The sequence below is a fragment of the Scophthalmus maximus genome, chromosome 21 (assembly GCF_022379125.1).
Source record: "Scophthalmus maximus strain ysfricsl-2021 chromosome 21, ASM2237912v1, whole genome shotgun sequence".
NCBI lineage: Eukaryota > Metazoa > Chordata > Actinopteri > Pleuronectiformes > Scophthalmidae > Scophthalmus > Scophthalmus maximus.
In genome coordinates, this window is record NC_061535.1 from 11,184,237 (window position 1) to 11,199,545 (window position 15,309).

Consider the following 15,309-nt stretch of genomic DNA (forward strand, 5'->3'; position numbering starts at 1 on the left):
GGGGAGAAATGAAGCACACAACTCCGCCGTTGTCCGCTCGCCGCCACTCACCGTTAATCTCGTGTATCCTAGTCCCGAGCAGGAGGACGAGCACAAGGCGAGCTACTGCATCCATCGTGGCTGCGGACCGGACTGACAGTCGGCTGCTAACTTCTCCCTGTGCTCCGCGGAGGCTGGGCGCCGATTGGCCGACAGCGCGGAGGGGGCCCCGCCTCTCCGGCGTTCAAGCGCTGCTGATTGGCCGAGCGGCTCGCCACACCCCGCCCCGCCGGAGCAACCCCCCGCCGCTGCTGTAAACAAAAACACTGTTGCCATTCACTTTAATGGCAAAGTGGGAATTTATGGGTTTGATTACATTTTATTCGTAATGTTTTTCAAATCCATTTAGTAAAACCTTTTAAAATCGACCTTCTAAACAAAACAAGTAATTCCCATATTTCAAATAACTCCTAAAACGACCAATTATTACATATCATTTCATGCTTTTGTCATAGATTGACTGTATTTTGGCCTGAAAACATAGGAAAAATAAACTAAAGGCTACAACCATGTGACAGGTTTGACTTCCCCATACAGCTCTCTTATAGACACCTGTAGGTCCTGGTGAAGGGGGAGACAGAGAGGAAGATGACACTGATTTTTCTTTTTTAAAGATTGTGTCACTGTGTTGCTGACTGAGAGAACATATCACAATCACAGCAGCTTTCTCACAAAGAGAAGATCCTCAGACAAGACCTAAAGGCGAAGTCACTGGAGAGTGTGATAGAGATTGATGATGGCCTATAATTTGATGTCCAACTGAGCCCCTGCGCACACAGACTCACGCACCACACAAACAAGTATACATACACACAGGCTTTTATTATGTTTGTGCTGTTCTCGTTTGCATTTTACAATTTTGCCATTTACCTGACGCATTCATCCAGACTGACGTTCAGCGAGCAGAGCAGTAGAAAATGCTTTGGTTTTTAATCAGAAAATTACATGCAACCAATACAAAAGTGTAAATGTCAGTGACCATAGATTTTATACAAAACATACAATGATAATGCAAAGGAAGGACAGTGTAAAAATCACATGATTGGAGATTCTGTTCCCCCCCCCCCTTTGTAATTCTGTCTGGAGTAGGAAGGTCAAAGGTGAACTGGTAGGGACAAGCAAGACATTTCATTGTTCCACTCGGAAGAATCTCTGCTGCTTTCTTGAAGAACTGTTCCATTACTTTGATAACTTGACATCTTTCTGAGACAACCTTCTGAGAATATATATATATATATATATAGAATGTTAATTAGTGAAGTGCTGGCTTCTTTGTCAAACACACGGTCTCACACGTCAAATGAGAACTGACCCAGGTCTTACTGTAATTACTGTAGAACATGGTGGACAGGCATGGGAAAACTGTGACTGCCTGTAGAAATATGAATTAAAAAGATAATCACAGCATGTACTGAGTTCATTGCCGTTAACATGTAAAAATGTTCGTACGGTGACCTCTGTCTGACTCCTCGAGTGCCCGATGAGACGTCGGCCGCTCGTTCAGTCGAGTACCTCGTCTTTCCCCTCGTGTATTTTAAGTGCCTTAAATCCGTCTCCCTGTGCACGACCAGGCCTGCAGCTCACACCGTTCATGTTTCACCTGTGGTGCATATTTGATTCACTATGTATGTTCTCAGGCCGGCAACATGGACATATCTAGTGGAAAAAAGCAAATACATAAAACGCTACAATACTGACATGTTTAATGGATGAAGGGAGCAGGATGGAGGATTTGATGGTAAATACATAAATACGTAAAGTCCATCAAACCTTAAAGTCAGTGTTGGAGCTGTGGCAAACAAATAACCCACTGCCTGCTCACTTTGTTTCAAGTTCAATAATTCAAAATAAACATTGAATTTAATAAAGGTTATAAATCTTTATATGACTTAGGTAAAATAACTTCATTTCGACACGCCTGTACTGTAATGTGAATTGGGTTTAATGCTTAATTTTATTTTTCGCTTCATACTTGCCGCACGTAATAAAAAAACCCATTTGTGCTGAATAATTGATATAAATAGTAATCAAAGTAAACTCTGCATCACACATTACTGTGATGCACTGGATGTTGTCTGATTTTGATATAGCTGAATTTCATTCTGTGCTAATTTATCATTAAAAAAAAAGAAAAGAGAAATTCTTCAACAGGAAAAATAACCAAGAAAACAATCGCCTTGGTGCAAAGCAGATCTGTCTTAGTGGGTCCGGTTGTAAATGGCTTTAGGTTGAGATAAATAGTGAAAATGAAAAATGCATTTAAGCAGTAAATTATGATGTCGGTCAAGATCGTTCTCGGTACAACACATTCAAAATAAAAAATATTCGGAGAAATCACATGAATGTTTTGTCTGCGAATAATTATGTTCGCTCTGCACTTTATGGCCATTAACACACAAACGCACACACACACACACACGGGCGCGCACAGAGAGAGAGAGAGAGAGCAGTTGTCATGTTTAATGACAGGGAACTGGCTTTGGCCTGTCTGGGACTCTCGGACTCCACCCTGATATCTGTTGGTGTGGATGGAGCTCTGACAGTCATTCCTCCCCGCTGCCGCTTTTATTTTAGAATCGAACTCGTCCCGACAACAGACTCTGACACCACCGCTTCCTCAAACACTGTGACTGAGACAGAAATTCAACATCCGTCCATCCATCCATCTTTTCTTCCTCTTCGTGTCGTTATGGCAGCAGATCAAGCCAATTAGTCCAGATGTCTCTCCAGCAACGTTTTCCGCCTCCTCCTCTCCAGGGGGGTTCTCAAGGCAGATAATAAGATAAGATCATTTCTCACAGTCACTGTGTTCATGTAATGTCATGCAATGTGATATCGAACAGGGGCTACGATAAACGGAAGGTTTGCAGTGGAGGTGTCTTTGCTACTGTACATGTGCTGTGTTGAAGAAGAAGAAAAAAGGAAAAACAGCTGAATCTTTCCTCAACTTTCTATATGTGGGTGTATTAAGTGTCCAGGCTGACACTTGATACACCCCGCGACTTACAGTGTCGCCTTCGCTGTATGAATCACTCACTTGTTTATTATTGGCTCTTCAATGTACGTATGCAGTGGAAGAAAAAACAAGTGCTAGAGAGACTAAAGGAGAAATATATTATAGTGTGAGGTTTTTTTTTTAAATGCTTGATGGACGACTGGGTAAGACAAATGGCGTTAACAACCTTTTTCCTATTTCAAGCCACACATTACATAACTGTCTACATCGTCAATTACTGAGCTGTGTTAAGCGATGACCTTGATCTGTGACCGGTTTTGCAAATTACAAGCAGACGTCGACACCAACTCTACATTCAAGTCATATTTGTGTTTCCTGCTTTATCACATTAGTTCAAATAAGTCAAGAATGGGTCTGTACTTTTGAGAGTTTGCTCGTAGCAGGGCGTGACAGCCGTTCATATCCGGGTAAAGGAGCACAAAACAAATGTTCACCCGCACATCACGTTCGCATCTTCAGGGGTCCGGCCTGAGTGTGTCAGGAAGCTGGTGTGTTTATCCTACAGCATAAACTGAAAAAGGAAAATGGTACCACCCATGTCCTGTATTTCCCAAAGAAACCAAGCGCGTTAGCGTCAAACTGTGAAGACGGACCCGTCAAACCTGCAAAGGTGACAGCGAATGAGTCGTTAACGCCACCGATCTCAATCCCAGCTGCTCGGGAGAACATCATGGATCGGTGTTTGGAGATGAGACGATGAGGAAAGAAACCACACGATGGGCAACAATGCGAGCTGCTCCATCAGCTCAATGGCCCCAGAGACGCGGGGGGCAACATCCGCTATGATCTGGTCTTCTCCCCGCTGCTGTGCTCACACCTCCTGCAGACTCCACAGTGTTTCCCTTGTGTTTTCCGCCCTTCCCCTGTGTTTCCGGTGCCTCTGCTCATTGCACTCAGTAATCTGTTTGGCCTTCGTGGTGCCTACAGGCCCACCATCCTCCTGCTGTAGCCTCCCAGTCTGCTTCACCTCCGGCCCCGTTCGGCTGCCTCCAAGATCCAAGCCGCCCCTGCCAGTCACCGGCCGGCCTCCGCCGGATTTCCCACCATCAGCCTCAGACCAGCAAATTAAAGTAAACTTACCGACATCCTCTGTGTGTTATTTGTTAGTATCACAGGTCTAATATCACACCATTTTTCTCCATTCAGAATGTCTGCTTCAAGATAATTAAGAACCTTGAGACACCAGCTCACTTCCACTTTAGTAAAAAGACACAGAAAAAGGATGATTGTGTCGTCCCCCCCCCCCAACTTTCCTCTGTTGCCACCACCAGGCTGAAGTTACCGACACTTTAAGAGGATGGTAGAAAAAACGAATGTTTGAACCGGAGGGATGAGCCTCACAGCTTCTCTCCCCGCCCCGTTCCTGTCTCTGAGAAGTTGTATTATTGCACAGTGCTCACAGGGATTTGTAGCCTTGTTTCTACAACTGCAGCTCTGATTTTTTTTTTTTTAAACAGTAGCTCCTGCAGTAAAATAAATATCTTAAATAAAAAAGTCCTGCACCAAGTGTCGCCTTCGGACGGAGCATTTAGCACCTCTTTATGGCACGGCATTAATTCTCTGGCAAGGCCCTGCACCCGTCAGGTCATGTCCCCCCCCCCCCCGTACGCCGCCTTTGCGGCAGAGCGGCTGATATGTGGATTCATCTCCCATACTTCCTCTCATGACTATTAACCTCGCTGGGAGGCAGGAGCTTTAAAAACCTTTGAAGCCTGCAGGCGGAGGAAGAACTCAGCGCCAAGTGACACTCTGAGGAATCGTGGGGCTGATTGGAGAGAGGGGCAAACTCAGAAGCACCGTAACACCCTCCAGATGTCGTGTTCCCCTCTAAAGTGAGAAGCGACATATTATGCCGAACACCTCCTTTTGGGAAATCAGTCTGCCGAGTGGAGGGTATAACCATTTACATTATGCATGCGGCCCTCGGATGCTGTTTAAGTTAAAGGTATTTAACAGTTAGTGGAGCAGAGGGAGGAGAACTAGTCGCGTACAGGCTCACACCGCTTTAGTAAATTAAATGCTGGGGATTGAAAATTATTGTTTTATGATTTGTGTTAAGCTTAGGTGAGTTTTGGCCATATCATTTGACCTGTAGTTTTTCTTCACCCCGTTAACATGACAGCTGTATTCACTGATCACTTCACAAATTCCTCTGGTCAATAGAGATCATAAGAGCCCCGATACACAAATTAAATGACAGAAATATGTTCGCACATTACTCAAAGCTCTAAGCTATAGTGAGTAAACTTACAGACGTATTGTATGGAAATTTGTATGAGTTTTTTGTATGAAGTCCTAAAAACGTTGGAGGCCCAGCCATGTCAGGTGATAACTAAGGTTTTGTGTAACTATAACATTATATATTACAACTATATCGTGGACTCTCTCATATTTCTGCTGAAACAATAAATCAATGCCTAGTTTTAGCCATATTCCTTTTTCCTCAGATTTATCAGAGAATCCTTTGGACCCCCCCCCCCGGGGGTTTGGAACCACTTGACTAAACCGTCTTAACCGTACATGAACTACTTGTGGTCAAGATGAGAAACCTGAGTCACGATGAATTAGTTTTTTTGCTGCAGCTCTCAGCGTATCGAGACCCTGAAAGAAGATTCAATTTGAGGTCCGTCCTAACTCGTCCCCCGGGGCGCACGGACCGCGGCGGAGCGCAAAGAGATATTAACGAGGTCCAAATGTGACTGAAAGTGATAAAGGAGTGCGGGGGAGGAATAAACCCAAGATTCATCGAGATTTGTCTCTGCACGCACGAGCTGCCTCCCGTCTCATTCGAACCAAATGAACGTTTGGCACTTGAGGTGGAATGAAGCAAATGAGGAATGAGGACATTTGCTGTTTAACGGGAACAATTGAAAGTCAGACAGATGCCTGTGAGAGGCGCGTGGGTGGTGACTGCTGGCCTCCATGACAGGCTGTCAGCTGGGCGGCCTCCCTGACGGATGGTGCGATGTCAACAATAATGGAGAAAAAACATCAAAAACTATGAAAAGCATCAGAGGGGCGATGGATTTCCTGTATATACCCCATTCACACAACGCTAACTTATAAAAAATAACGTAATAATGTCATTCCATATTGACATCATGATTAAAAAAAATGATGTCATGATGATGTCATTCCTACCACATGATCATATATGAATATTTCAATCTATTTTAGCTTCAGGTGGTGTGTATCGTCCCACAGGATGCAGAGAAACCTCGGAACATGCATTTTTTTGAACGATGGATGACTTAATTTTCTGACTTTTTCATGATGTCACATATCAGATGACATCATATGATGGGCAATATTTTTTTTGATGAATAACAGCTTCAGATTGTATACTATTAGACTAGTATTAGTGTTTTTTTCAGACCATATGTATTTTTACCTTGACCTTAAAGCCCCAGTGTGTCTTTTCTGTAATTTCCTGGCGGCATCTGGTGTTGAAGTTGCAAACCGCAACCAACTGAGCGACCGACAGGGGACACTTTATGGCGGCGCACCGCCGATTCCAATTTTCGGTTTCCGGGCAGCGTATGAAAATTCAACGCGAATGCGACGTATTCTGGACCCGTCTAGTGCAACAACCGTATTCAACACAACGCAGCAAACACGGCGTCTCACGCGGAGGTCGGGGCCACCTCATGGAACTGTATTTAACTCATTCAAAGTTGACGAAGAAACACGGTGATTATTACATATGTGAACACATAGTTATGGACAATGTATTCAATTTCTGTGAATAAGTTCTTCAAAATATTACACACTGTAGCTTTAATCTTTGAACAATCATCTGCTACTTTGGTCTGCGTTTCTACTTTTGAGTGTGTGTGTGAACACGCTGTTAGATTGTGTGCTTGTATAATATTACAGTGTAAGATTACGTCCGTCTGTCAGTCAGTGGCCCTTCTCTGCAAATGGACGCGAGAGCTGATGTTCAAAACTGTATTTTCCTCTCTGTTTGTGCGAACGATGCTTTTCGCTTCACGCTCCCTGTGATCGGTGGCTCGAAGGTGCTTCTCTGCACCGCGGAGTACGTCTCCAGCTTAAATGGGGCGCCGCGTCTCTCTCCGTCTCTCTCCGTCTCTCTGATTGCTGGTGGGTTCTACGGAATGATATTGCTCTCCGTGTGACTAGAGTGTTGTTGGTTTGGAATTCGGTGTTTTTTCGCCATGCGCACATGAAATATCTGTTTGAACAGAATAAGTACAAAGCCCAAACTTTATACTTTAAAGTTTGGGCTTGAAGGAAAGAGAGACTGCGTGTAACAAGTACAGCACCTGTTACAAACATTTGGCACTTTTGTCAGGGCTGCAGATGAAGCGCTAGCTATTTTAATTAATTCCTTAACTAAATCATGAATTCATTCATTCTTCTAGCTACCTCACCGCGGGATGAAGGACGTGCACAGTTTGTTCTCACAGTCTGAAAAGAGAAAAGCTCCTCTGTGTGCACCTTTAAAGGAGACATATAATGCCCATATTCAGGTTCATTATTTAAACATTTAAGACTAGCAGCCAGACACGTTTGATGCACGTCCGTAACATGGTGATGTCACCATCTTACGGGAGAATGGGCCTGGAATACTGACGAGGCGTTTCGGGAGCAGTGTGTTTCGGTCGGGGACGGGAGCTCCCTTCACCAGCGGACATAAAAACGGAAGAAGCGAACTATGTCTCCTTTACAATCTCTGGTCAACAAACAAACAAGCAGGATATTTTTATTTGTGACGTCATAATGAGTCCAGATCCTTTTACAGGACGCAGCTCACGCGGCGAGCGGGACCAGGGAGGAACCTGGAACCTTCGGCACGTGGCGTGCGAGGCGTGCGCTGTGTCGAGCGGTTTAGCTTTTGAAATGGAAAAAGGAATATTAGAATATTCATAGATTATGAATTTTTTTCACTGACAGACGAGTCGATGTCTTGAGAATTTATGCATTTTTAATGAGACATTCCGGTTTTGTGGGGGGCAAAAACAACACATCAAACACAAGCTGTAAGTCAAAACAGACTATTTTGTATGTCTTGAAATATGTCTAGCAAATAAATAGTACTCTTTTTTCCCCGCCCCTCTGGGTTGTGAGTGAACCCACTGCTGAGGTGAACCCCGCGGTCCAACCTGCTGCATATGACATATCGTTAATTTAGCCAGAATGACGCAGGAGTTGAGAATTATAATTTGCGCCCCCCCGTTATTTACACAACATTCGTCTAACCTCGCCACAGAAGGGCATCGAGTTTTGGTAACAAAACAGCTATTATTTCTGCAAATTGGATGCAGACTACAGAATACAGTATGACTAATGCGTGTGCTTCTTTTTACTTTTTTCTTACGGTGTACGATATGTACAGAATTTAATTTTGAAAAAGGTACCTGCAGATCCCGTTAGACGCTGTATGTATGTGACCGGATGTATAATCAAAAGTTAGAATTTGCAAAAAGAACTTTTCAGGAGAATTAGGCTCCTTTCAGGTCTGTGCTGCTGGCAGCTGCTGCTGCTGCTGCTGCTGCAACAAAGCTGCGACTTTGAGGGATGAATGTAAAATCCATGACTCCTAGACCCACGTCTGGATTTGTCTGAAACAGTTTTGGTTTCATCCGTTTTTTGTTTTTTTTACTTTAATAGAAAGATGACGGGTGACAAAGGAGTTTCATCCTCATTCTCTTTTCCATCTGTCACCCTCCCCCTTGATTTATCCCCCCCCCCACCTCTCTCTCTCTCTCATCTCATCTCATCTCTCCACCCTGCCCGCCTCCAATGTGTTGGTGGCAGATGGCGTCAAGGCGCAAGTGGGCTCCTGGCGGGACAGACGGGGGGAGGCGATGGTCCCCATTAACACTTAGTGGAAGGGCGAGGCCGCTCCCTCGCCCACAGGTGGGTAGAGGAGAGAGGAAAGGCAAGAATCAGAGATGACGGCGGGGGAACCGGGGCGAGGCTTTTAACTGACCCCACGGGGGTCATCATTTGGAACACGGACGTCCGAGGCACAGCTCATCATAACACGATCGTGCAGCATGGTCAGGGTCACGTGTACGTGTGTGCGCTGGCCGCCTCCAGTCAATATTGTTCCGTCTACGCAGCGGTATTTAACGCGGGACCATCTCGATGATCCGATACTTCCAGTGGTCGAATGTAGAGCAACGATGGTTTTTTTCAGACTTTTTCCAGAAGGGCCGTATGTGAGAACGCGAACGTTTAAAAAAAACATCATTTTCCAGAACTTCTAAAGAAACCGACTGCATTCTGTCTTGGCTGTGCCGACGCCACAACGTATACGAGACGGATTTAGAAACTGATTTCGTTTTTTTTTTCCGAGGGACAGCAGCCTGCAGAACAGATGCACATATATTATATCATGACGCTCGGCCGTGTCATCAATATGCAAAGGCGATGACCCACTTTGATTCAACGCGGACAAAAGATGGGGAGAATGCCGCTGAATACTGGCCGCTAATGAGGCGACATGTTCAAGTGCCCCTCCGGGGTTAAAAGGGTTGGAAAAGAAAATCATAATGCAGTGACCAGAGGCATAATCGTCCAATTTTATGGAGCCAAGTGTCATGGCGAGAGTCAAGAGAGTTTAAAGGCCTCGCAAAACCACTTGCTGGGGTATTTGATGCATCATCTACATTGTAAACGAAAATAACCAGCGACACAATAAAAAAGGTAAAAAATCAAATAAAAAAAAAATGACTGTTCGTTTATGGGGGATGTTAAATATGAGCATCAGTAAATGGCGTGAGCGGTAAGAAGAGAACATTTAAAGTGAAAATTGGGGCAAAGGTTGACGACATCTTCCTCCTCTCAGCCAAGCGTCGATGAAGAAAAAGAAAAATCATACGAATTTCTCAGGCAAAATTAAGTAATTATGAGACAAATGCATTATCAGGAAACCGTCCTTACATTCAGCAAACCAAATTCCAGAGAGGGAACTTAAATATCATCGATATTCTAAAGTAAAGTTTGAGCCTAAACAGATTACAACAGCAACAGCAGCGCATACAGAAATATGACATATGTGTTGTCTATTATTAATTACGACTGGGATTGTTGGAGAGGCTCCGAAAAAACAGAGTACACGTCTAAACATTTGGAGCCCAATTAGCAGCCAGTGGCAAAGAGCAGTTCACTTAAATGATGATTGAATAAATCATGTGTCTGTCACACTCAGATAACAGTTGTAGACTTCTCATCATGACACAAGCTACATAATCCAAATATTAAATTAGTAATGATTTTTAAAACAGAAAACACAGCTCCGTCCACCAGTTCCCGTCTGACTTTGACACGTTTGAATGAACTAGTTTCTCACCAGTTCTCCTCAAAACAGAATGAAGCCACATCCGCGCGGATTTGAATTTGTACTTTGAACTTTTTCCCCCCCCCCCAATGCTGGACTTCATCCTGGAAAACAAATACAGTAAGTGTGTCGATTATCTCCGCAAACATGGACTATGCTTTGTTTGCACGGGTCCCGCTTCGGTCAAGACACAGTCTCTCTTTCTGCAACAGCATTTCACGGTTCTTTTGCTCGGCGACCTCGCGCACTTTTCAATCGCCGAGGCCCCGCCGAGAAGTCGCACCCTGGCGTCCGACCCGTCTCGAATTTCCCCGGTGACGTCGCAGTTGCAACATTTTTGCTGGATATATTTGAAACTCTGTCACGAACAAACAAGCCTCATCAGAGGACTCGTCAGATGTTCTGCTATATGGTTCAGACAGCCCTATGTTCCCACAGGCCAATGGTCCCACATTTCTAGTACATTTTCAGGGATAGGGTTGGGTAGGGTTAGGGCTACTGGATAACAGGTTGGGTGTAATTGGGTTAAGGTTAGGGTTAGGGCTACTGGATAATAGGTTGGGTGTAATTGGGTTAGGGTTAGGGTTAGGGCTACTGGATAATAGGTTGGGTGTAATTGGGTTAGGGTTAGGGTTAGGGCTACTGGATAATAGGTTGCGTGTAATTGGGTTAAGGTTAGGGTTAGGGCTACTGGATAATAGGTTGGGTGTAATTGGGTTAGGGTTAGGGTTAGGGCTACTGGATAATAGGTTGGGTGTAATTGGGTTAGGGTTAGGGTTAGGGCTACTGGATAATAGGTTGGGTGTAATTGGGTTAGGAGTTAGGGGTTAGGGCTACTGGATAATAGGTTGGGTGTAATTGGGTTAGGGTTACTGGATAATAGGTTGGGTGTAATTGGGTTAGGAACAGATATACCCACACACCATATACCCCACCCACACATATATATCTGCCCCCCTTCCGGCTTAACTAAATTGAAATATGCTGCGATTGTAGAAGAAAAGGTATTTTTTTCATTTTGAAATTCACAATTTCAGTGCGAGAGAGAGATGATATTGTCTCACAGCAGGCCGTGATGACACACTGAAAAACATATGATACATTTCAGGAAATGAGAATCACGACGACTTCTTTTTCAAATTCTTCATTTTTTTATTTTATTCATGGCACTTTTACAGAGTCGAACACAGTGATGAACGGAACTCAATGATTCATACAAACCGACATAATCAGAGACATAATCAAACATGATTTGATTAAAACACGGCACGAAGTGACGACGTTCCTGGGAGGAGTCTCCTGCTCAGGACAGTCGACTGCTTCAAATTTACTCCATTGCATCATATGGAGAAGACAGGAGGAATCAGCTCGATGCTATAAAATACTTAGTTACTTTAACATTTTGGGAAATTGGACTTGCTTTCTTTCTGAGAGTAAGATATGAAGACATTGCAGCATCCCCTCTTTGTTGATCACTGACTCATAGGTGACAATCCACTATTTGCAATGTAATGTAGCATTATTTGCATATTAGAAATATCATAACGTAACAGCGGTACTTACAGATGTGTATCCAAAATAAAATTTAAAAAAAAGACTACATGCATCTAAATCTACCTCCAATTTGAAATGCTTTTTATGTGAAAGGATTGAATGATTGATTCAATCGTTAGCGGATGAATACATTTGTCAAGATATCGCGGACAAATGACTGAAATACTTTTTAATACAATACACTCTTTTCATCGCAGTCCAAGAAAGAAAGTAAATCTACTTCCCCAAAAATGCCGACTGTTCTGTCGGCTGAGAAATAATTGATCAGAATTGGAAAAATATCTGCACTTTGAACGCGTGAACACTTATTTCAACCCTAGCATTTCCACCAATATGACATGAAAATCAAAATCAGACACATAAACACAGTAAGCAAATCCTTGTTGGCTCCAAGGTCCATAAACATAATGAGAACAATTAATAATAATAATAATTATCATAATACAAAGTATAGGAGCCATTTTAAGAGTTCCCTGCTATAGAGCTGCCCAGCACGGTAATACTGTTTAGACAATGGGACACATTGTGCTTTACAGGCAGATATAGACAAACACACAGACACGGGACGACACACACACACACACACACACACACACACACACACACACACACACACACACACACACACACACACACACACACACACACACACACACACACACACACACACACACACACACACACACACACACACACACACACACACACACACACACACACACACACACACACACACACTGTAGTACATTCTGGAGTAAAACACTTCATAATTGTCATCATGCAAAAAAAGATAAAAAAAGAATCGCAACTATTTGTTTACAAAAAAAACATGGCACATAGATTATTATTATTATCTCAACCCATTATCAAATATAGAGACATTTCTTAACAAATATAAAGTTATTGCATTTTTTTTTTTTTTTTTACTTCATATAAGACACTTTATGCATCAAGGCATATTGTGGAAAAAATCTTCTCTACCCAAAAAGGGGGAATTGTGGGTAGTGACTATCTGATTGTCCTTTTGTTATAAAATGGCTTCTGGTTCATATGTACAGAGAGGAAAACATCCCTTTTAATACTGCTCATAGCTACTGGCCGCACACAACGGGAGCGATGATCTGATCCAGGCGATATACGGTAATAGTGCCGTTTGGCCTGCTGTCGGTCCTGACTGCACTTTATCAGAAGTGGTGCTCATAAGATTCTCCAGTTCAGTGTTTCCACATTCTAATTAGAGTGAATGACACAGATTTTGAAAAAAAGGGACCATCCCACCACTCGGACACGCTCTAGTCCGTTAAAAGTGCAATCCTCCATTTTTTGCCATCAGAAGATCGGTCGCTAATCACCGGCAGACTGTGAACGTGTGTTAAATGTCTTTGGAGCATTGTTAAATCTGAACCTAATGACAAAGGCTATGTCAAGTTTCATTTAGACACTGATCCTTAGTTTTTTAAGCAAAACTCTTTGCCGTTTGAGGGGGGGTCACTCTGTTCTGTAAACTGACTTTGACGAGTTTTATCTGAGCTGGCTCAGTCCATGAGCATGGCACTAACACTGTTGAGGTCAGAGGTTCAAACACTGTAGGTCCACGTACACCTCGCATGTACGCACATGATGCACTGCGATGCAGACGGTGCATTCACTGACCGGACTCCATTTAATCCAAGTCTGGATTTAGAAAACACCCATCATTTTGTCTGAGCGTGAGTGAAAGTGTGTGTGTGTGTGTGTGTGTGTGTAGCCAAGGGGATTTGGGATAATTTGTCTGATAGATGTGCTGCCAGACAGGGATGTTTTGTGTACACACACACACGCACGCACGCACGCACGCACGCACGCACGCACGCACGCACCTTCAGACAGAGTGAGTCATGAAATTTACATTCCCACTTAGCAGTTTCCAGAGGAGAGCTTGCTGCTGGGACTAATGGATAAACACTGCTGGTATAAAGTCAAACGCTTCTTAAAGGTCACACACACGCGCACACACACACACACGCCAACACACATTCACACACACGCACACTAAAGCACACTTCACTGGAGGGAAACCCCGTGAGTAACTCATCCGCTGAATATAATACTGTTCATACGAAAGCTTTCCATAATAATAGCTTTTCCACCGCCTTGATTGTTTGACACGCCGGTGAGTTAATTGGAATGATTGTCGAAAGACGCCGCCTCTTCCCGCTCTGTCCGAACACCCTCACCTCACGACACCCCTGTCATCCCGGGAAGTTTGGACTTTGGAAAACTCAACAGTTGGTGGGGAGGCTGGAGGGGGGATAAGGAGCACTTAGTGCCGGCGGAGGCCAGGGGCTGCAGCGACAAGGAGGCCGAGGAGGAGGCACAAGCCGGGGGCCAGAGGTGAAGTCGGAGCACCGGCGGAGGAGTGGATGGAGGAGGTCTTGATCTCGGAGTTGAGGAAGGCCGAGAGGGGGACCTGGGAGACCAGCGTGGGGCTGGCGTAGTTGATGAGGGAGTCGATCTTCTCCGCCTCCTTGCTGCAGGCTTCAATCTGGAAGACACAAGAACAACACTTTCATGTCCAAACTCGTCTCTTCGGGAGCTCCGCCAGAAACTGTCTGCTTCTTTATTGAACTTTATGAACGGCTCAGCTGGAAGAAGGGTATTGTTTTCACCCCAGAGTGTGTGTGTGTGTGTGGACAAAATAACAACAACAAACGGATAGATTTTCACCAAACTTGGTGGGAATAATACTTGTTTCTGTAGGGTAGAGCAAAATATGGTCCGGTAAACACGCGTTTTCCGGGATTTCTCTGGAAACTATCTGAAGCTTACGTTGATAAGAAAATTATATATTTTATATTTTCATACAATCAAGGTCATGAAGAAGTCCGAAAATTACGTCATGCATCGTTTAAAAAAGCTAGTTTTCGAGGTATTTCTTCATCCTATAGGAGTATATAGACACAACCTAAAGCTTATATAGATTTATAAAATAATATTTGTGACCATATGGTGGGAATGACATCATCATGACGTCACTATGGAGTCAGACAATGATCCCATATGATGCATTAACTTTTGCAAGCAATAAGATTAGTGACACGATCGATATATTATTTAGATCAACTAATCTTTCGTCATCATATGGCATAAATAACATCATGATGATGTCATCATAAAATGCGAGAACAGTACGAATCGCTGCTCTGATGCTATTTCAATTCTGGATGCAATTAGATTTTATTTAACTTTTATTTCAAACTGTATTTGTTCTCCAATTCATCAGCAGGGTTTAGTGAATTCATTCAAAGTCAGTTAGCCCCTAATGATTTCACCTCACACTGCCATGAAGTCCTTAAATTAAAAACTGAGATAAAGCTGGTGCAGTGATGTGACGCCGCTCCGTGCTCCATGATTC

The 15,309-nt window shown here is 43.7% G+C and overlaps 2 protein-coding genes across 2 annotated transcripts in view; both read right to left on the reverse strand.

Moving 5' to 3' along the window:
- tgfbr1b (transforming growth factor, beta receptor 1 b) overlaps window positions 1–172 on the reverse strand; it is a 45,072-nt gene extending 44,900 nt beyond the window's left edge. Inside the window, exon 1 of the mRNA XM_035619372.2 lies at window positions 52–172. Coding sequence (XP_035475265.1) covers window positions 52–115 — 64 coding nt within the window. The 5' untranslated portion in view covers window positions 116–172. The remainder of the gene's footprint in view (window positions 1–51) is intronic.
- Window positions 173–11,489: 11,317 nt separating this feature from the next.
- The window catches only part of reck (reversion-inducing-cysteine-rich protein with kazal motifs), a 41,670-nt gene continuing 37,850 nt past the window's right edge, over window positions 11,490–15,309 (reverse strand). Inside the window, exon 21 of the mRNA XM_035619195.2 lies at window positions 11,490–14,439. Within this exon, the coding sequence (XP_035475088.1) occupies window positions 14,218–14,439 (222 nt within the window). The 3' untranslated portion in view covers window positions 11,490–14,217. The remainder of the gene's footprint in view (window positions 14,440–15,309) is intronic.